This window comes from Zerene cesonia, chromosome 10 (assembly GCF_012273895.1).
Source record: "Zerene cesonia ecotype Mississippi chromosome 10, Zerene_cesonia_1.1, whole genome shotgun sequence".
NCBI lineage: Eukaryota > Metazoa > Arthropoda > Insecta > Lepidoptera > Pieridae > Zerene > Zerene cesonia.
Genome location: NC_052111.1, coordinates 1,961,362 through 1,983,561, shown reverse-complemented (window position 1 = coordinate 1,983,561; position 22,200 = coordinate 1,961,362). Strand labels below are relative to the sequence as shown.

At 34.2% G+C, this 22,200-nt stretch overlaps 1 protein-coding gene across 3 annotated transcripts in view; it reads left to right on the top strand.

Annotated features, from left to right (window-relative positions):
• Positions 1–19,065, top strand: part of LOC119829757 — a 45,326-nt gene extending 26,261 nt beyond the window's left edge. For 2 of the 3 annotated variants that reach the window (XM_038352437.1, XM_038352436.1), the window contains exons 5-18: positions 682–865; positions 4,071–4,220; positions 5,714–5,829; positions 7,814–7,988; positions 9,667–9,795; positions 10,126–10,268; positions 10,526–10,742; positions 11,112–11,386; positions 11,660–11,841; positions 12,084–12,275; positions 15,500–15,659; positions 16,502–16,626; positions 16,953–17,122; positions 18,366–19,064. In XM_038352437.1, the coding sequence (XP_038208365.1) occupies positions 682–865; positions 4,071–4,220; positions 5,714–5,829; positions 7,814–7,988; positions 9,667–9,795; positions 10,126–10,268; positions 10,526–10,742; positions 11,112–11,386; positions 11,660–11,841; positions 12,084–12,275; positions 15,500–15,659; positions 16,502–16,626; positions 16,953–17,122; positions 18,366–18,555 (2,408 nt within the window). In that variant the 3' untranslated portion in view covers positions 18,556–19,064. Of the gene's footprint in view, positions 1–681; positions 866–4,070; positions 4,221–5,713; positions 5,830–7,813; positions 7,989–9,666; positions 9,796–10,125; positions 10,269–10,525; positions 10,743–11,111; positions 11,387–11,659; positions 11,842–12,083; positions 12,276–15,499; positions 15,660–16,501; positions 16,627–16,952; positions 17,123–18,365 lie in introns of all 3 variants that reach the window. The other variant, XM_038352438.1, reaches the window with a different exon arrangement.
• Positions 19,066–22,200: the final 3,135 nt, after the last annotated feature.

The following is a 22,200-nucleotide window of genomic DNA, read 5'->3' as shown; positions in this document are numbered from 1 at the left end:
AGTCTGGGTCTATTTATTAAACGTGGGCAAAAATGTCCTTATTACAATTTTGAAAACCAGAATAAGAAACGAGCTTTTTAATCGCGGTGTAGATGAGTTTTTAATTTATAAATTATGTGATGTGTGTGGAAGAAGCGCTGAAAATGCATCTCATGTAACATATTTTTTATTATACATAGTAAATGTAGGGATATTCGAATGATTCGTTTCTATTTTTTTATATTTTATACAGTAGTACATCCACGTAAGTCGAATGTGATACTAAAATCTTCGATAATGTGTACGTCCTTCGATAATATCTTTGCACTAACACAGAGTACTTTTATACAAAACAGCGATAAATGATACGCAAGCAGATTTGAGATTTATCACATACATTGCAGAAAATCCATTTATGCGATCTCCGTGTCTGATCTTTGCCTAACGGACTATACGTGATAACGTTGTAAAGCTGATTTTAACCTTAGTGTGAATAATTTTATAGTGAGAATCCTGTGCTATCTGAATTGCAATAATATGAGATAAAACTCTCATATTTTTTCTTTACGGTGAATGCAAGCAACATTAATCGACAATGTACTATATGTCTCCTAGGTACCTTTACGCAATTTTGTGCACATAAATAAAAATGTTAATTTTGATGAAAGTTTTTTAAATTAACCACCAATTATTTATCTATAGTGTGCAACATCACAATCGATTCTCGTATATTGAAAAGCAAGTCGGGCAAAACCTTTGGCCAGATCAAGTCGCCGTCCATCGAAGGTCCTGGCGCTTGCTCGTACCTCCTCCAGCCTGATGCGGGGCAGCGAGTCGAGATACAAATATACAGACTGGTTTCTGTTGGAAGATTTAATGGAACTAGGTAAGGTTATTACTAAGAAAAAACTAAAGACAGCTGTATCAATACATTTAAATGGATAAATAACCATGAATATATAAAAAACATATTTTAAAATGAACCTTTTTCATGAGGTGACATAATATGTATTGTTTTAATATTATTCTATAAATAAACAAAGAACAAAAGAAAGTGAAAAAAGATTAACAACATATAAGACGTAACATTGCAGGATTGATGCTGCATTAACCTAGTTATGAAAATTGTTCTCATGTGATGCTTTGTACCAAGTGTCTGTTTTTAAAGTGATGATTTTTTAATATTTTTTTAGCATGAAACCCCACGAGCAGGAAGCAAGAAATGTTTTAATTGATTATTACTATTTTTATGAAATGTCGTGTATTTTAATGTTTTTCCTTTCTAAGTGGCGTTACGTGCTAAATCAATTTATTATGTTCATCTATAAAATACTGTGAGACAAACGTGGAGTGGACGGAATTATTTGAGAACCCTAGAATCCCGCAGATACTTGTAATCAATGTCCCGTCAAATTGAATATGTCCTAATACGACCCTCGTCGTTTCTTGTTTGCAAATACGGTGCTGAAGATGAATAAATTGTTAAGTCAAACACATTTTCAATTCCTTTTCATCAATAATCAAATAATTTTGCCTATAAAATATAAAGTAGTCTTAACATTTTGGCACTTTTTCATTTAGACATTATAATTAATATACACTAATACCACAGATAAAATAATACAATACTAATACTAATACTAAAGAAATAGAAGTGAAATATTTACATTAGTCTATATTTGTACAGCGAGTCAAATAGCTTGTTGTCCGTTCCGAACTCCCCATGATCAGTTGATAAGGCACGACGCTTAACTTATCCTCGACTCAATGTAAGTCCGTGACCTTGCGCTTCTCATCTTTTGTGAAACGCTGAAAGGCTTTGTATTTCAAAGAAAATATCCGAAGCACATATCAAAATGCTTGATGCAATAGCTTTGACCTTTTATAGTGCGGTTCGTTCAAAAATTGAATCATCTGTAGCTGAAAAAAGTGAAAGTTGACATGATTTATGAAAAAGTCTACACAACACATTTTGACCACGCGTATGTTGTTTCATGTTATCCAGTTAGAGCAGATACGTACTCGTAATTAATAAATTTGTTTTATAACATTTTTTAAATGTACAAATTAAACTTAACGCGCATATTCATAGAGTCTATTTCTATTTAAACAGAATTTCACTGCGTTATAAGTTACGAACCATAAACTCCTTAACTACCGCAACCGTTTTCTCGAACCAGTGTAAGTGGGCTCACGAATAAATAAGTAGTCTTATTACCTCAATCCATAGCAGTAAGTTTGCTAAGTCTGCTATCTTATGTTCGCTAGCTAAGCTACACTTTCATGCTTATCTTGATTTGCTGGGATTCAACTTGGAAACTAGACTAAATACTACGAGTTCATCTAATATGTATGTTTACTTTACATTTCTTGTTGACAGTCTTAATAACATGAGGTATAAACTCGACGACTAAACTGCAATATTATTAATGTAACAACGCTTAGGTTATGTGTGATTATTGTTATAAAATTATAATTTAAACATTAGATAGCATAATATCGGAACCAATAATAAAACAGAAGCGAGTTATATTAGCTGCAGCCGAAGGTCGGGTAAATCCAAAATGCTTTGTATACTTTAAAGCATTTAATTTAATTTAAACTTGTAACAATAAATTTTAAACTAGATTATAAGCTATGTTCGATGTTAGAACAAAGAAAATAGTAATGTAAATAGTAAATGTTTATTCAAAACATATCGTGAGAACGGATCTAGTATGGAATCTCGCTGTTCTTGGACTTGCACTTACAGAGTGGGGTCCTAGCAGGACTACTCTGTGGCAGGGGTACAAACGTTATATTGTATTACAGGTAAAAGCTCACCTTAACCACAGATAATATAAAAGGTACATCAAAATACAAATTGACTATCTTTAACTACCCCTTTTATAACGATTTTCTTAAAAGCCGTGGTGTCTTAAATGCAATATTACAAACACGGAAATTCATATACATTTTCATTTATAAATCGAAAGACCGTCTCCGACAACACATCACAAGAAATACGAATCTTTTGCGTATTATTTTCTTAGCAGCTTATAGAAGGTGAGGTACCTACTTTTAATAAGCTAAGTAACAAAAGGAAAGTGCCTAGAAGGTCGCCTAATCCACTCGGGCTATAAGTCTCTGACCTTAAATTACACATGCCGTGTCTATAGTGAATTATACGCCTACGAAGCGTACTTACGTTACTATTATGAGGAATTAAATAGCTTTTTATGTTAAAATACCTCTATATTTCTCAGTGAAACATTGTTTGCAGAAATTGTAATGTTGAATTTTAATTTTATTTTTATATATACGAGGTTAATAATAAGACATTTAGCGGATATAACATTTTAAACTTCAATCTGCAAACTTTTTCACACCAGTCGAAGCAATTGCAGAGTGTTTAAACCTGACTGTGTGTATCTGTCTATGGAAACGTAGCTCTTGAATGTATGAACTGATTGTCTGAAAACATGGGTATTATATGAAAGAGTTTGCCTAGAATTATATACGCTACAGATGTATAACAAATTTCAAATCCAATGTAGGCTGACAAAATGGCGTCGGGTGTTTTTTAAATATGTAATTTAATTTGCATTTTCTTATATCTATTACCTGTAAATATATTTTTTGCATTCAGGTGTTTTATCGAATGGTGCAGAAAATAAGCTGTTTTTAAGTTCAGGATTATTCTCGTTTTTCGTATTTTTTTCTACTCCGATTTGACACGCAGTATCTGCGTGTATAATTGTAAAATAGTATTCTGCTTATCATTTACTAGCTTTCCAGCCTCGGTTTCGCCCGCGTAGTATTAGGAAAACATCGAAAAAGCCTTTGTAGTTTATCTCCAGACACAAAAATCACATCATAAAATCGCTCCGTTGTAACGTGGATCAACAACAAACAAACATTTTCACATGTATAATACTAGTAAGGATTTACATTTACCCTCATTTCACATTCTATTTGTATTGTAACAGCCTTAAGTCCTGTCCCAACGGGCCGTAGGTTGGAAACTGTCAATATTCATAAATGACAGATGTCACGCTGTTTATTATTGGTTATTCTTTGAACTATGACATTCTATTAATTGTATTCTTTAGCTGCGTGGGCGGCTGGTTACAACTTGGTGGTGCGAGTGCCGTCCAAGATGCGACTGGGGCGGCGGAAACCCGACTATGTGGAGCAAACGAGCGATACACACCGCCTGTGGTGCTATTCGCTGACCACGGAGCTTCAGTTCTTGACTTTAAGTAAGGGTTTGCGCAATTTATGGTTTAAGTTGTTGTGGGGAGTTCACCTAAGCGAAATTGATGAGTTACGAAGCAACTCACATGAAACATATTATATGAACTGCCAAATATATTTGTTAATTCACTGTTTAAAAATAAAAAAGTAATGAAGAATAAGATCATACGAGTTTTAGGTTCATAGAATAACACAGTTTGCAAGTTCGCGAGTTCACGTAGAACCGCGTAGAAACTCACAGTTCGCGAGTTCAAAGAAAAAGCTTACGAGAGAGACTCATTGACTTTAAATGAAATGATAGTTTAATCTTCACCCCTCTCCTTTAAATTTTTATTTGTTGTAGCTCTCAATACTTGGTATTATTTTTTATGTCATAAGCGAGCAATTAAACTGGTGGTTCGCCTTATGGTAAGCGATCATCAACGCCCATGAACATTCGAAGACGTAGTGGTTCTGCGAATTCGTTGCTCGCTATTAAAGGGATAAGGTAAGGATTGACGACGGAAAGACGAAATGTACCGGGAAGGGTGAGAAAAAGGATGCGGGCATTCGGCTCTCCCATTCACTGAACGAAACACAGCAGCATGCTATTTCATGCTGATCTTCTGTGGGGGTGTGGATACCTTCCTCGGTGTGAGCTGTTATTAGCCATAATTCGTGCCGTAACGTACTCGACTCCCACACTTAAACTGTACCATTAATTAGGATATTGTACTGACATAAATATCCTCAGAAACGCAAATAGATCTGTTTCGCATTCACGTTATATCATTGTTATTCATATCAGGCCGTAGCTAGATGTCGGGTGTTTAGTCAATATGAAACTACCCACTGGAGATCAACAGTGATTATGACTATTGTTTATCGATTAATCAGAGCAGATAATTCTGATATTGTTGTAGATTTTATTCGATGTGCGTGACCTGAAATTTATGGACGTGATTCAAAAGCTGCGTATCACGATTATTTACGATGCACGGATTAGGCAATTGGTTTCAATACACTTCAAAAAAGTGACGGTTCTCTATTCCTTTTTATTGTGTTTGTTAGCTCAGAACTTTCGACTGGGTGACATTTTGATGATATTTCTTCTATTTTATAGTTAGTGTTGTGTACCATTGAAATTTCGTCTAGCTGAGGCAATTTGAAAACGGATTAGATTTTTGTTAAAAATAACTATTGATTACAGTTTAAAGAAAATGTTATGTATAAAATTCCCAAATATTCAACACTTATTTCCGCATAAAACATTCAAAATTTGTAAAATGTTACAAGTTTAACGTGAATTCGGAAAAGTTAAATCAAGCTTATATTATTATTAGTCTGTGAGAAGTACAAAAACAACTGAATAGTTATATTTTGTTTAAAACTGATTACAAATTTTCACAAACTAGGTCAAAGTCGGAAATAATAACATGAGTTTACTTATTGATGTAATTTACATATTATTATTAATTCTACGTCAATATTTTGTTCAAAACTGTATTTTTCTTTATAGGATAACTGAAACAACTGTGAGATCGCAGTTCTTGGCGTTCTTCAGTTTCACATCTTTAAGTAATTCTCAAGGTGTTGGGTTTCATCCGCGTGGTGGCTCCAGAATACCACATACAGGTAACGATTATCGAGTTATATGAGAAATATTAAGAAAATAAAATCTAAAACTTGGTCATAGTCGTATACGGAAACTTGTGCCTAAATATAAGTACAAAATACATTTTGTTTACATCATAAAATTTCACATTCACACAATTAAAATAAGTATAACAGTTGCATTATACCATATCCACAGCATAAAGCTATGTGCGAATATAACTGAACATCTATGTTTAAAACCTACTTTGTACTAAATTCTAGATAACTAACTTTATAGATCTTAAAAGTTTTGGATGTTTTAATAGTCTTTGAAACTGTTCCGAGATAGGATCACGATTTTTGAATATAATATTAAAGTTCACAGAAGAGATTCTAATACTTCATGACTAAACGTTTATTATCTTTATATTTATTTTATAATCTTCTCACACTATCCTAATAATTGAATTTAATCGAAAATAAAATCGATATGCAATATATTACAACATGTATTAGGTATATCCCATCATTCACACAATAGACGATAGAAAGCGAAAAGATAAAAGAGTATTTATTGGCTTCGAAAGATTTTTCATAATAACGCAAGTGTGGTGGACAAAGGTATGACCCTCGTCACGATCATCCTATACACATAGCACCACAAAGATACCCTGTGGAGTATAGACGTAACGTATCACATAATGTATTTTATCAACATCAGCCCCTTTTAATGGCGTACAGATGCCCTTTTATGATTTCATATTAATAACTCGCCCAATGTACATCGAGTTCCGGTTCAACGTTATTAAGAACACTTCTACGATGTCGTAAGATGATTTAATGAATAGCATTAATATTTGCGTAACAGATTTTAAATTTGGCGCCCATTTACTTTATGGCTTGAATGGTGGCGAGATGAATAAAAACCGTTTATAGAATCCTGCTTCAAATGTTACTATGTCAAGTTCTACAGAAGGGCGCTATATAGAGGACGGCTCCTGAAATTTAATCTTTTTCATAATGATGCGCTCGGCGTGGAAATATTATATAGTTTACTTTATCTGCTCTACGTGCGATATGAACAGTGAACACTGAAATTGCACGCGATGATGTGACAACCCCCGCCAGCTCGAGAATACGGAAAATTGTTTCCACTAAGCTCAAATGGTGCATTTTTGCCACGTTTTACTTCGTTTAGATGCTCTTTTGAAAAGCTTTTCACGTTCATTCAAACTCTTTACACGGTGTGGTTTTGAAGATAAAATATAAAGAAAATTGTATGTATTTGAGGACACTTCCTTTGAAAACACACTTAATTTTCATTTGAAAAGAAATTTAAAAAAAGATACGATTCACAAAAGATTCCACATTACCTTTACCTCTACAAGGACGAGAACAGAGCCATTTGGGCAAAGCGGGCGTAATGAACCGTTAAATTGCCACTGTGAACTACCTATTTCTGCCACTTTTCCTTTATACTTCACTTCTATCTTTCCACCTCCGTTCTTTACAAATATTGGCTAACGTTTATATAACAGGGCTCTTACTAATAAGGTGCCGCAATATTGACCAAAATAGTGAGTGGATATATCTTTTTCTGCAATGATTATTTGATTTTACATATAAAGTCAAACGTAACTGTTTAATATTCAGTTTTTAATTAGTAGAATTAACAAACATGTTCATGTATGAAATTAGTCTCAATAATTTAATCAATAGTCGTACATGCTTCGCTATTTATATTACGTATTATCTACTCATTATCAAAATTTAAAACGTATTTATTAAAAGCGATAAAGCGTTATTTAATTTCAGTACCGCACAATGATTACTAACAAGCATTGCCAAATTATTATTTATTTACCTCTATATAACTAAAACCAATACATTCAACATCAATAAATACCTCACACGGATCAAACGAAGAAGTCTACGCTATGATGTTCAAATTCGAAACTCAATAGCGTTCCGGTGAGCTTGCAGTGATCATCGCTTGTATTACATGTTGTGTATCTCGTAACAGATTGCGATTGGTTGTACCAAGATGTGTCGTGTCGCTCGCCCGGCTCGTGCGTGCTGGCTAGCCCCGGGTATCCCGGCCTGTACCCGCCCCACCGACGGTGCCGCTACTTGTTCGCCACTAATTCGGTTCACACGAGGGTCAAAATCATATTTACCTCCATTATACTGCCGAGGAAGTAAGTGTTTTAATTATATTTACAATTTTTTTCTGTTGAAGACTTTGATCTCGTTCAATTGTTATTTTTAACGCGGAGGTAGTTAAATAATATTGTCAACTTTCAGTCTGCAAATTTGTATTTTCTTTTCGATTAATTGGAAGAACTGACAGATAAACAGCTAGAAAAAAAAATGTTTTTAGTTATTGTTTCGTCTTACTATAATATAATATGTCTTCCCCTTTCAACGTAATTAATTTGTATAGGATAACCCTAACGCTATGTTCCTGTTTTGGTTCTCAAGTTTTAATATATTATAAATAATAACAGATTTATATTTAATATACCTATTTGTAAATTTTTACAGAAGTTATTAAAACGCTAAGATCAATCTACACTCCAAAGTATAAGGTCTCAAAGATCAAACAATATAATATTTAGCATCACTTCATATTTCTCTTTTACAAGGAAATCTCGTTCGCTCCGTAAACGAAATATCATTCATTAAAATTAAAGACTTCAATTCAGTCGAAATTAGTTGACAAAACTTATTTAAACCTACCTGCCGTTTTTGTTCCCTGTTGGTTATATTTCGAGGGTAAATTCGTTAATAAATTACTTCGGCTTTTGTTATTCTCATTCTTGTTAGCTTAGTTCACGGCGCGCGGTCAAATTTCAAAATTTATTTTCTTTGGCCGTGAGTTGAGCTAATACCAAATCAGCGTCTTTGTTTTTGTTTTAGTTCATTATGAAAAGTATTTTATGGAAAAATCGTTTTGCGAGCGATGGACTTTAATTAATTATCTATCGCTTTGTTTGCAGATAATTAGCGTTGTAGTTGGTAAGCGTTCCGTTAATATTAATAATAGTGCTTTAATTGCATTGTAGGATTTATTAATTTTGTAGGATGTTATTAATTATAATTTAATTTTCAACGGGAGACTATAAAAAAGTACTCGTGAATACTACAAAAAGTCCAAAACCCTGAAATAACGAAGCAATAACGTTACCGAGGCGTTGTTAAAAAGCCTAGGGAGCGCCATTACGTATCTATTCCCGCGGAAGTATTTTTATCGAACACCCGTATGAAGTTCACTCGATCGCGTTTGGAAAGGTTCACTAACAATCGGTTTCAGTAAATAAAATGAACGTCGACCAATCTCCCACCCCTATGCACGGCTAAAAATTTACATCGACATAATCAAGTTTCGAAAGTGGGACGTCCATTTACTTAAATTGATGTTTTCAATTGTGCTCCACTTTGTGAATAAGTTAATTGAAATTCTACCGATGAAAGCTTTCATCAGTGATGGATGTTCTATTAAACAAATGTTTTTGCTGCTTTTCAACTGCGTATTTGCATAAATGCTCACCAGTCCATTGCTAATATATCTTCTTGTTAACAATTTATCTCCCAAATTGATTTTCTGAATCTCTATTCAGAGATTTTAGCTTTAATATCAATGTTGAATACAATTACTTAGCTGTGTTAATGTTGAATAATCCGAAGTTAATATTGAAATTCTAGAGTGTTGTGTATTGAGATGGATTAGACCTTAGGGAATGTCGTTCTCTTTATCGGGAAATCCAAACTTTAAGGAGGTGGGCTCATGTAACGGGTGGAAATTAGTATGGTTCTAGAAGCTGCCAATAGACAATGAAATACATGCAATGTTTTTATGAAAATACTTCTCTTTAGTCATTGTACAACGGACTATTTGACGCTCCGAGCCGGCAGTTCCCCGTCCGCGCCGCTGCTAGCCTCCCTCTGCTCTGAGCGTAGCGCCACGTTGGAACATCCTGGACCAAATCTTTTACTGGAATTCAAGTAATTAACTGTACTTATTTTTTATAAGGATCTAAACCTATTATTTGTATTCTATATAAGACTTTAAATAATGTTTTTGAAGTGCTTGAATTGTAAAAAAAAAATAATGAGCAATATTATTTAGCACTGGGTTTAAATAGTTTGGAGTTCTTTTTCGTATTCTTCTTGAGCTGCGAATTTTATTGTTAGTAATTTGAAAGTTGTAGTTATTTAAGGTGCAATGATCAAGGTTTTATAATGACTACGTTCCCTTAAAAATAAAAATAAAATTGATATTCATAAGCCTAATAGCTTCATATGCGTTATTGTTAAAAGCAACCTTTCTTACAGTTCCGGCCCACTCGTCCCTCCATATGATTACAACGGATTCCTCGCAAGATTAGAGTTTGTTGAGAAAATGGAGACGAGTGGTCCACCACCCACAGTGGTCGCAGCGTCTCCACCTCTAGCTGCGCTTACGCATCTTACGCATGGTAAACCTGAAAACTTATTTCTTACAGAAAAATCCTACATATTGTGTTATTCAAGATATAATCTGCATGTTTGGTAAGCTTTAATTTTTTTTTTTAATTTAATATTACTTTTCCATTTTTAACTTACGTGGTGATACGCCCCCTGTAACCTAAGCATTTAGGCATTTTTTATTTATGTTCTCCAACTGTTAAATCTTACGGTATACAAATTTTCTTTAATCCATTAAACGCATTTTCGTATATCTTATCATCTGCAGGGGATAGGTTAACCATAGACCACGAAGCGATATCAAATGAGATTACCAGTAGCGGTAGGATTGGATGTGGCGCCACTGTACGCGGGTACGGCGCGGGCGGCGCGCGCTCCGGCCATTTCGACACCAGAGCAACGGCGTGGCGGTCCCAGTGCGCGATACACTTGCTGGGCGCGCCCGCTGACGTGGTGCAAGTGTCGCTGTTTAATTATAATTTAAGGTAAACGATTGCTGTAATGGCACAGTTATCAATGCTATCAATATGGGGAATTCTGTGAACTAGAACTACCTTTTTATTTTATTTTTAACAGACGTAGCCAAAAACGAAGGAGGTTGTCAATTCGACAGATTTTTTTGGTTTTGATGGGAAATCGGGGGACGTCTAATAATAGGAAAATTAATAAATATTATGCCTACAAAATTTGTTCTAAAACATAATAGATATTAAAAAAATATATATAAAATTTTTTATTTTATGTTTATATTTAGATTTTATTTTATGGCATATTCTCTGGCTGCTTATATATGCTTACCAAAACCCACTAATAAATTTCAATCCAAGTTACCATATTTTATTATCATACGTCAGGTTACAAAGTTGTCGATCTCACATTGAGATCTTGGAGGGACTCCATGATTTTGGCGGTAGGGGAGACAGAGCAGACAGATACGAAAGAGGAGATAGGGCTCTTCTGAGGGTGTGTGGACCTTCTGTTAGAGAAGCTAGAGATCCTTCTGGAAGGTTCCTTGTTCGTCAGGCTGTTACTTCGAAAGGTGCTAACCTTACGATCTTAGTTCGAAGAGCAGCGTCACAAAGTGTGGATGAAGAGGAATTTGTTGATGGTGCTTTTGCGTTTCATGATGGTAAGTGGCTCTTTTCGTATTAGTACATATAAGTAACTTTACGGAATATTGATTGACACAATGATGATGATGAAAATGCGCATATGAAAATGATAAATGGTTCAATATCAATTTAGAACTATCAAAATACTTTTTTTCCATACTTTATTATTATATTATTTTAAAGTTCTTTGTATGTAACGTACATACAAAGAACTAAGGTATTAAAGTATTAAAAAAATATATACGAATATTTGATTATTTTGATGATTCTCAACGAAAGGTATGTTGTAGAACAACACGAAGGCACAGTGTCACCAGACGCAACGTGTGCGTCGACGCACTATGGTCTCGCTTCGCCGGCGCACGGCGGCGTGTCCGCGCCGTCGCATCATCACATATTCTGGAATATCGAGGAGAGACTCTTATGCACTCACCGGTTCATACCCGCTGCTAATCAGAGCGTAACAATAGAGGTAAGTCAAAATTAAATGTATAAAGAATTCGCTTATAAATTGTTTCTGTTTAATGTCATGTTTATGATGTGTAATATATTTGTATTTTATTTTGCTCCCCAGCCTTTTAGTAGTAAGATTGATTTGGCTAAAACTCTCATGTTACTGTAACGATTCCATCTAGAAATATCTTAAAATTGCATCCATACAAGGAAACCAATTCAGTTATGGACTATCATCCTGACATACAAGGGTTTCCACAGATACAGCGGCTAGAGAGAATGTGGAGTGCAGAACCAACAGGGCTAGTTGTGCCAGGGGCTTCTGGATGCAGGACGGCGTGCGGGGACGCCGGCTGCGAGTGCCGGTCTGCTACGCCGCTGCATTACCATGACCATATAGCCTTGGTGGCTGGTGATGGGACGCATTTGTCCTGCCTTTGTGGGGACTTTCAGGTGAGCTTTTTTGCCCTCATGTGTAATCTTCTGCTTTTATTTGTGAAATGTATTGAATAATTAGGCATTGAATTTTATTTCGTCAGTGTTCTTTCATTAATATATGCCATAATGCCCCTAAGATTTAGTAAAAACGTAATTAAATTAAATTAATTAAATTATCATAAATTCGATGTAAAATAAATTGTGGATTAGTGATATAATTGTATAGCTGTTGCTTTATCTAACAGTGAATAAATAAATTATCTTCACTATAAACTTTCTATACGGAATTTTACACATAAACAATGTATCAAAAAGTATCAACGTAACTGGGACTTTGATTTTGCGTTGAGTTATTTTAAAGTTTCATAACTTCGCAAGCATTTTAAAAGAATTCAGAGAACTTTCTATAATAATTCATAAACTATTGATCACAGCTCGCTCAATTTAAAATATCTAAAGTGAAATATAATGTATCCCTACTAAAATAATAAATGTGAAAATAATTCTGTGTTTCTGTCTCTTCTTTACGCTGAACTGAATCAATTAAGGTAAAATTTGGTAAATATTGAGAGTTTGACTACTTGTAATTATTATTCTGTGGTTTTACATCCGAGAAAGAGCACAGAATAGATACAGGCTCAGGGATCCCGTAAATATCCAACGAGGAAATAATAAATAATAGTATAATTTAAATTTAGCTCCTATAGATACAAGATGTGTCTCTGTAGCGTAAAAATCTCATATTCAAGTTATTTTTACACAAGCTCCGAATAATAAGGAAAAGTTTGTTGCTATATTAAAATCGTCTCCAAAACAGAACATAGTTACCCAAAACGGAAATTTCAAAGAAATTGATGGAAGAAATCAATGATCGTCTCAAATGGGGTGGCGTGTTGAAAAAATTTACAATTTCCTTATATAAATAATAATCAGATATGACAATGTTTCGAGGGAACATAATGAGTGTATTGGCGAACATTTATTTCCTTTGTACTTACATTATTTACGTTTATTTTGTGCCCTTTCGTACTTCTTTAGTTTTTCAATAAGTCAATAGCAAGTTACAAAACTTTATTTACAAATACAAGGATATTTAAACTGACATTGTATTTAGACTATTTAAATATTTTTCGAAAACAAATCTTTACACAACAGACGGTCAAGAGGATAAAAGTATGAACATTGAACAAAGTTACTGAAGTATCTCACGAAATAATTAATTCCAATTTCAGTTCATGTTATTTATTTACAGGATAAAAGCCTTTCCCTTTTTCGTATTTCGATGTTTTCGCGCAAACGGATTTAGTAAATCCTCTGAGCACGGCTGCGTCAAGGCAAAGCCCCACTGCGATACAACACGGATTCGTAGCTAAGGATGTAATAAATAAAATAATTGTGTTATTTCGGAGTCGGGACCTATGCTAACACGCCTATACGAGGAGTCAACCCTTCCGCTGCCGCCCGCGCTGCGGCGCCATCCGCATAATTAACTAAGAGGGTTACTATTAAGTATGTAACAGTAATAGAACGGGCGCCGTATCCGAACCGTAAAGACCGTCTACATGAAAGCGAATTTGCCACTAAATAATTACCGCGTGCTCCCAATATCACGTGTACACCCAGCCTTGTAGGTATTCTAACCCCTCACGATAGAATGTAACACCGACGAAGCTTAAAGTTTAAGTTGTTTATGCTTAAACTTTACACAGTCTTCGTCATTGATATTGCGATATAAATTTTGTTACAATATTGGTGTATGAATTAATTCGTGGTAAAATTTCACGAAATTTTGTGAAAACAAACTTTTGAACGTGCCTCTAAATTTGAGGAGCAATTATATGATAACCATGTTCAACTTTCGTACTACTTCAAAAATTTAACGATGAAAGTTACTATCAACTAAAAAGTGATAAAAATGAGACGGGGCGTGACGGAGTTGACGATTCATTATCTTACAAACGAATTGGATTTCACATAGTTGCTCGAAAAATAAATACTCAATATATTCCTTACTTTAACGAAAGAAAATTGTAGTGAAAGGAGATATTGTAGCAATTGTGTATTTTTTAAGCATCACTTTTTATTTCTTTAAGATTTGTATTAATTGTGTAATAAAATCTTATATTTTAATTATGTAAAGAATACCATACCACGACCTTTCTTAAATTTCTATGTAACCAATCGAATATTTCTTTAAAATGTTTAATTGCATGACCTGCGGCATGACTCTTCAACCACCATCCGGTTCTGAGTTATATAGTAATTTATCCTCACATATAATCCTATTTCGATCCAAAGAATGTAATGCAATTCGCATATCATGAATATATTGGCTAGCAGTATGTCGTAACACGCCGGTGGTCATAAAGCGTCGCGTAAGTGGCGGTATGTCGTGTCCGTCATGGATGTTAGTGGCCGGACGGAGCTTCACCCCGCATGCCACTGTCGCTGACCAGTAAATTCAATTACTCACTAACGTAACAATGTAAATCGTTGAAGGTGAACGGATTTTTAATGCTTTAGTTGCAGTTAAATGTGTTTATAGATGATTCGAAGGAAATGTTGGTAGTAGGTTCCATTTTGGATTGCATTTATCATTCAAAGAAGGTATATATATGTTTTGACCATAATCTCGTCACTAACTTAAGTTGAATACAATTAATACCACGTTCTAACCCGTGACTGCCATTTATTCTTTTCTTGAGTATTTTCAGATTCGATTACATATTCGTAGGTTTTACTTGAATGGATGATTCTGTAGAAAAAATATGTACTAGTATTCTATATATATTAAACCCACCAAAACCTATCTCAATACAGTTGAACGTGCTTCTGTAGGTCGTAGCGTCCTTATAGAGTCGAGACCATTTGAGCTCACTTTCTTGTTTTGACTACCACAAAATTGTATCTTATTTCTTATCGAATCGTTTGAAGGTTTCGATATCGTCGATACCTATATTACTTTAACGCAAACCCCAATATTTCCATTCCCCAGAGAAAAGGTTGGGGTCCTGTCCCTTACTTTTTATTATCAGTATGCAAAAAATCAACTTATTAAGTCTACGGGTGGATACGCTTTCTCATAAAAGGTTTCGAGAAAATATTCTCAGCCAGCTCTTTGCATGTTTAAACGTATATGGTACGAACGTAACTTGTATTTGCCTATGTAAAGTAAAGGTATACTTTAATTAAATTGTTTTCCTTTGCGTTTATTTTATATTATCTTTTATTTGTAAAAGTCTGCCTGGCTGCCCGTTGTTGTGAGAAGTTGGACAAGTTTAAGACTCGAATACTCGGTGGCACACTACACGTATGCAAGTCGGGGATTTGATTATGCAGCGGCATATAGCTTTAACGATGACGCGATGTGCGGACAGCGGACATATACCACGCATTCTGGTGAGTCGATAATGATATTGGTTGAAATATTTTTAATATTCAATATTCATGCGGCGATATTCGCCTGCCATTTATAATATCACACAGTTTTCACAGGCTCATTATAAAAACAATCAAAGAAGCTGAATAGATATTGTCCTCTGCGCAAAAAATTGAATGATCACTTTGGGAAATCGCGCCGGAACGAGGGATAATCGGCAATTTATCTGAAATGAACTCGCATCACCTCAAATCGTGTAACGCGAAAAACCAACAGTTTAATTTGACATTCGTCGCGCGTCGTGGACGTTTGGAAAAACGCGTCGGATATTGTTCTGGGTGGCGCGAGGCATGTCCGAGAAAATTACGTGCCGCGACCCAGTTTCACGCTCTGTGCTCGAGACGAAAAAAACCTTGAACAAGGTCGTAAAGTTCCAATTACATCGTCGCTATTGTGGTGACTTGTCGCTACGTTTTCATATTCGTAGCACCCCTAAAATTTGTTTTCCCTTTTTGTTCACTCGAGCAATTTTCGTGTTTTTATTTTGTTTTGCATCGGTAGTCGACAACCTGATTAGGACAATGAATTGGTAACGTTTTATATAAAACTTTGGAAACGTATGAATATTGCGGAAATGTTTTTACTTTTGCATTTTTTATTAATTTGGAATAATCAAAATTTCAAATCTGTACATCGATTAAAGTGTTAATAACTATTAAAAACTATTAAATAGGAAATTATAGATGGAGAGTAGTTGTAAAATTAAAACAATCGTTCGCTTACAATAAGTTTAAGATAATGTTTGGGTTAAGTCTAACAAAAATATGATTTAATATACATTCTATTCTCTTTTATGTGCCAGGTGAAATATCGTCGCGCAATGTGTCTGTAACGGGAAGTTTGAATGAATTCTTCTATCAGCAATGCACCTGGGTCCTAGATTCCAATGTCGAGCGTCAACTCTTCATCGATATATCTTCTGAACAGGTACCTATTGGAAATTCTATCCCTTTCGAAAATTCACAAGGTAAATATAAATATACAAAATAAACATAATATCTTTATTATGAATAAATATCAAAATCATGTAAAGTATTAGTAAAAATAGAATACGGTACAACCTTTTACTTCAAATAATAAAGTAAAATAAAATGAATTTAATTAATTAGTTATTAATTCTTCAACTGCAACAAATATAGGTATAATATACAATAGAACGGTTTGGTTTACTTGAATGAAGATTCACATCTAAATTAGGAAATATTTATGGGTAAATCTATCGAAATCAATACATAATATACCATATTTATTAGGACAAGTCCTGCAGTTCATGGAACATAACCATCCACGAGTGGTCAGGCAGGGGAGCGCACAGCGACGGTGGGCTCGCTGCATCAGCCGGCGACTTACTGTACACCTTCTGTGCTCGTCATAAAAACCACACCTATACACTACCTTGGAGATTGAACACTGTCGTCATTAGGTAACGTATGACTATCTATGGTCACTTCTGTAGCAATAAGTATGTCTGTACACAAGATAATGGAAAGTCTTTAGCAACAAAGCGACCAAATTCCATGGTGAATCGTGTATTTTATAGTTTTACATAGGTTTTTTTTTTCATCATTGACCATTTTCAGCCCAGGAGCTTGTCACTTGGTAGCACAGGGTGTTCTTTCCATTCATCAACTGAATTTAATCAAGATAAACCACAACTATACATATCAGAAGTGTTTTGATCGTTGTATTTTAAAATGTTATTGTCTATTATAATCTAAGAAGTAAAAAAATCAATAACGAAATCAGAAATAACATTTCTTAAACATAATGTAAAATATTTTACAATTAAGTATTACAACACGGAGCTAGCAGGTGGTCCTTTCGGTATAAAATATTATAGTTTCTCAAGAAGTTAGTTCTTACAAATAGAACCACCTCTTATCGTCAGCTCAGCAGTCGTACGTAACCTAAATTCTAATTCCTTTTACATGAGCGGTTTAATGTTGTAAAAAAATGTGACTGCAGTTATTATTATAAATTTAACTACATTGTTCAAGGTCCCGACGATTAGGGACACATTTCCAGGCCCTTATGCTGTGTTCACTTGGAATCCTTTATGGCTTTCAAGACACCTTAATCAAAAGAAGGCCAAATTTTGCAACCCCTGTGTTAAATTATTTATGAATGGCCCTAAGCTTTAATACGTTACTCGACCGAGTCGATCCCTGAAAGCGCGTGCTTTTATAGCTAAGTATTTTCACGGTTCCAAGATCTTTTTGTACATATTAGATCGAATCCTGTGACGTACGTGGAGGTTTTCCGAAACGACATTTTCATTCGTAAATTTTGAATAACGATGTACTTCTCTGTTCTCTGGGTTTTTGAATTCATAGAGTGAAGTCTCTAAGTTTTATCGACAACATGTTTAACTTTTTATGTATCCTTTGTCACTTGTCAGTAATAATATTTGAAAATCATTTAAGTATATTTTATACGTATTTATTGAATATTAATGAATATTTACAAATCTAATGAGGTTTTCACTGTGGCGCGTTTTTGAATATTTTTTGTGTGTAGACGAAGATAAAATAGGGATGTTTCTTTTCCCATTTCTATCATACCCTATCTTCAGATAATTTAAGATTAAGACAAGTCTACACATACGTAAGTAAAGTAAGTAAGTAAGTAAGTATGTTCAGTGTTCATATATGTTTTATGTGTACAAGGTTGGTGGCTTTGTCCCGGCAACAGCCACTATACACTATACGCTGGCGCTCGCAAGTAGTGCGCGCCAACAACAGGCTCGGACCGCCGACCCCCGCGCCGGCCGCGTCCGCGCGCGCCGGCCACCTTGCCGCAAACATTCTAGTGCAATTACTTATCTACTCCCTGTGGCTCCTCCTGAACAAACATTAAAAAGTGCATTTACATACATAGTTGAAAAACGAACGGTTGTTAGATATACATACTTTTTGTACCACACACATCTTTGTAAAGAATAGCTCGTAAGTACATAGCGTTTTCGATGTACCGGTAAGTAATAACGTAAAACGTGAAATGTGGATTGTGTTGACGTATCTGTGGTAATCGTTGTAAATGACAAATAGGGGTGGAAATGTATTTGCAAGTAAACAATCCATATCGCGATAACTATTAGCTCTGGTATTGAAGTGCGATTGTAACATTGTTTTACTCATATAAAATGGAATGGATGTGAAACTATTGTTTGTATTTGTATGCCTTTTACCATCCCTATTTATCGAGTTTCCGCATATACTGTAACTCATGGTTTGGCGCGCATTTTGTTGTCATCAATACATTTATTTGGCGATTCTCGTTCTAAACGCGTTTAAATTTTTGAACCATTTAAATACTCTTCAAAATATTTTTTTTTTCTATGTGTTAATAATCTGCAAACATTTATGTCCATAAACAAAATATCAAAGGATAATCCTGTTACATTATAAAAAATACTGAAATAAACAATAAAAATTAAATTGATAACGAGAATCGCTCTGATTTATTTATACATATACTTTTAATGTAAATCGTTATTCATAACTACACAAACGTTGGTCAATCTAAAATATTTACTGACATTTCAAATTGACTGATATTAAGCAAACATTTCGCACGTATAGATTAGTACAGAAAGTCAATTAGTATTTTTAAAATAAAATTCATTACATACCACCGTGAATCTGTAATAAAACAGAAATTATATGTATTTGGTTTTGTAGTTTGCTTTGTTTATTTAGTATTTTTATAATTATATTCAAAATGGGGGTTTGACAAAGCATCCTTACTTGTTTATAATTAAGTTCATTAGTAAGAGAAACATTGAGGGTTTAAATTTATCGTCGCAAATTGCTAGCGGCACAGTTCTTTCGCTTTGCATTTCAGCTCCATGATAAGTCTAATTCCTACTACATACCGAATAAAGACATGAGGATTATATTGTCATCACCATAAACGTCGATGTTCGTAGTTGCATTTGTCAGATGTACAACGTGAATCGAGCTAGAATATGGCGTATTACTTCGCAGATTGAAAGTGTATATACCAGAAACTAACTCAATGCCTATTTTCTAGAGTGCACTTGATGTAAACCACAGGAAAATCACCGGCTACTGGTTGTGTATTCAACGATACCCAGATTATTTTCTTTTTATGTTACGCGTTTCTAAATAACCAGCCCAACTTTAAGTTTATGGAATGCCAGCAACACAAAAAATAATTTTCCAAGTAAAAAGATTAACATCTATCCCTTAAAAACATTTACAACACTCCGATAAAAGCAAAATTATTTTGCCGCGATATTTACGGAATTCGACACGTGTAAAAGATTAGGGCACGTTATCGTCACACAATAACAATAAAATTGTTTTTTTTTTTACAATTATTTATCGTTGTGACGTAGAGCAGATTATTTATTTATGAAATTACGTATGCAATTTCAATGTTGCTTTTTCTAAGTGTGCTTTGTACAGATTTGAGATTTAGAAATGTACGAATCACCATACTTAATTATTTTATTAAAAAACTATGCAAAAATATAATAGTGGTTTAGATGACAAAATAAATTGTTGTGAAATATCATTATATATTGTATGCTTATGTATTATATTTAATTTAGTTATATGCTATACATATAGTTTATTTATAGAAAAATGTAAACCAAAATCGTAGATGTACATAGCACAATAATTAATATAAAATAGGTGAATCTGTGGAACGAAACCTTGACCCAATGTTTGTTATATGAAATAGACAAAATGAGCAAATTTATTTGTATTATTTTCAACCCTTTATACCGTTAATAGTAATATAACTTTAAATTATTCTCTTTCAACTTATTCAGTGGTTCACAACTCAAATGAATAAAAGCATGTTGAATACTTTTTACCTGCTTAGCTTCATAATGAGATCATAGCAACAGACGGGAATAATTCAATCATTTTAGGGTGGCTGACAGTTATTTTGGAGGCTGTTAATTACTATGCATATATGAGCAAGCTAGCACGTGAACTCGCTATTACAAATTATTTATCAAATATGCATAGCGCCAAAATCATTCACAAATCAAAAGATCTGTTATAAAACATATATCCCGCAGTTGATTTGACAAGCGTAATATACTGATTGCTAAAACAAAATCAATTATTCAAACATCTGGGTTCTAAAATTAATATGCCTAGAAATACACAAGCATTGAGAGGTTACAAACACTGTAGCAATGAATAATTCATTTACTTTGTTCTTGGCTTCATTATGTTAAAACAAAACTTGAATTTTGACCTTTATCAAACTTGAGTGTTGCGAAATTTCATGGTAATAGTAAACAGTTCTCTTGTTATAAACTTATATCAGTGAGTTTCATATTCAATTTCACCAGTATTTAATGATCAGATGGTCCTATTTAGATAAAATAATGAAGACAAAGTTTCCAGATAATCTTAAGCGACTATTGAATGTAAGGGAATACTGTGAATTAACAAAATAGAGTACAAACTTGAAAGCCAAGACTGCAGTGAAGCTTTATCGGTTCGATCGCGCCTTTAAACTTTCCATTAGGAACGCTCGCCTTTGCTTTTCTCTCAACTTCCTTCAAGGCGATCCTTTGAGGTTTCTTAGAAGAAACTCTTTTTGCTATTGATACAAAATAAAAGAAGTATCTACATTCTAGATCAATCAAAGCACAAATAGGAGGCAATTAATATGTAAGAATATTATTGACATATCAATAATTTTCATATTTAGTGTCGAATTATAAACACTAATTATAGTTACTGAAAATACATTATATGTGACATTGAATATTTTAACGTCAGTAATCCCTTTTTTCATTTGATTTTTTGGGTTCTTTAAATAACAAGATCACAAATCCTGCTAATACTATAAATGCAAAAGTTTGTAAGGATGTGTGTGTCTGTTTATTGCTCTCTCACGACAAAACTATTGAACCGATTGCAATGAAATTTGGTACGTAGACAGCTGGACAACTGGAATAACATATAGGCAACTTTTTATCCCGATATTCCTACGTTATACGGACTTACGCGGGTGATACCGCGGAGCGCAGCTAGTCAAAAATAAAGTGAAAAACATAAAAAAACTGATCTGGTAATTTGAAACATTATAAACATAATATTAAGTAGTGTGTCTGTCACATATAATATATAAGAGTAGGTATGTTATGGTTTATCTGTAAAAGTTGATGAAGGCGTCAGTCATTCCACATGGCGCAATCCACCTATTTACCAGCAACGTTTCATGCACTCGTATATATTTCTCTCAAAGAAAACGTAATTCAACCTATATGCGGGTGCGGCAAATATTCAATCCTTTAACCGAGGATCTGCCCGCACAAAATTTCCAAGTTTATTTTTAAGATCTACTCGGGAAAAGCGCCAAGCGCCCATATTCAGGCCCAAATTTCCATAGTAACAATTGAACAAATCCGAATTAAGCTTAACTTTTACGGGGTCCCCTGGAGTTCGTTAAAAGTCCTCTAATTGGGGATTTAGCAATTTTATTACACGGAATTATAAGGCTCAGTGA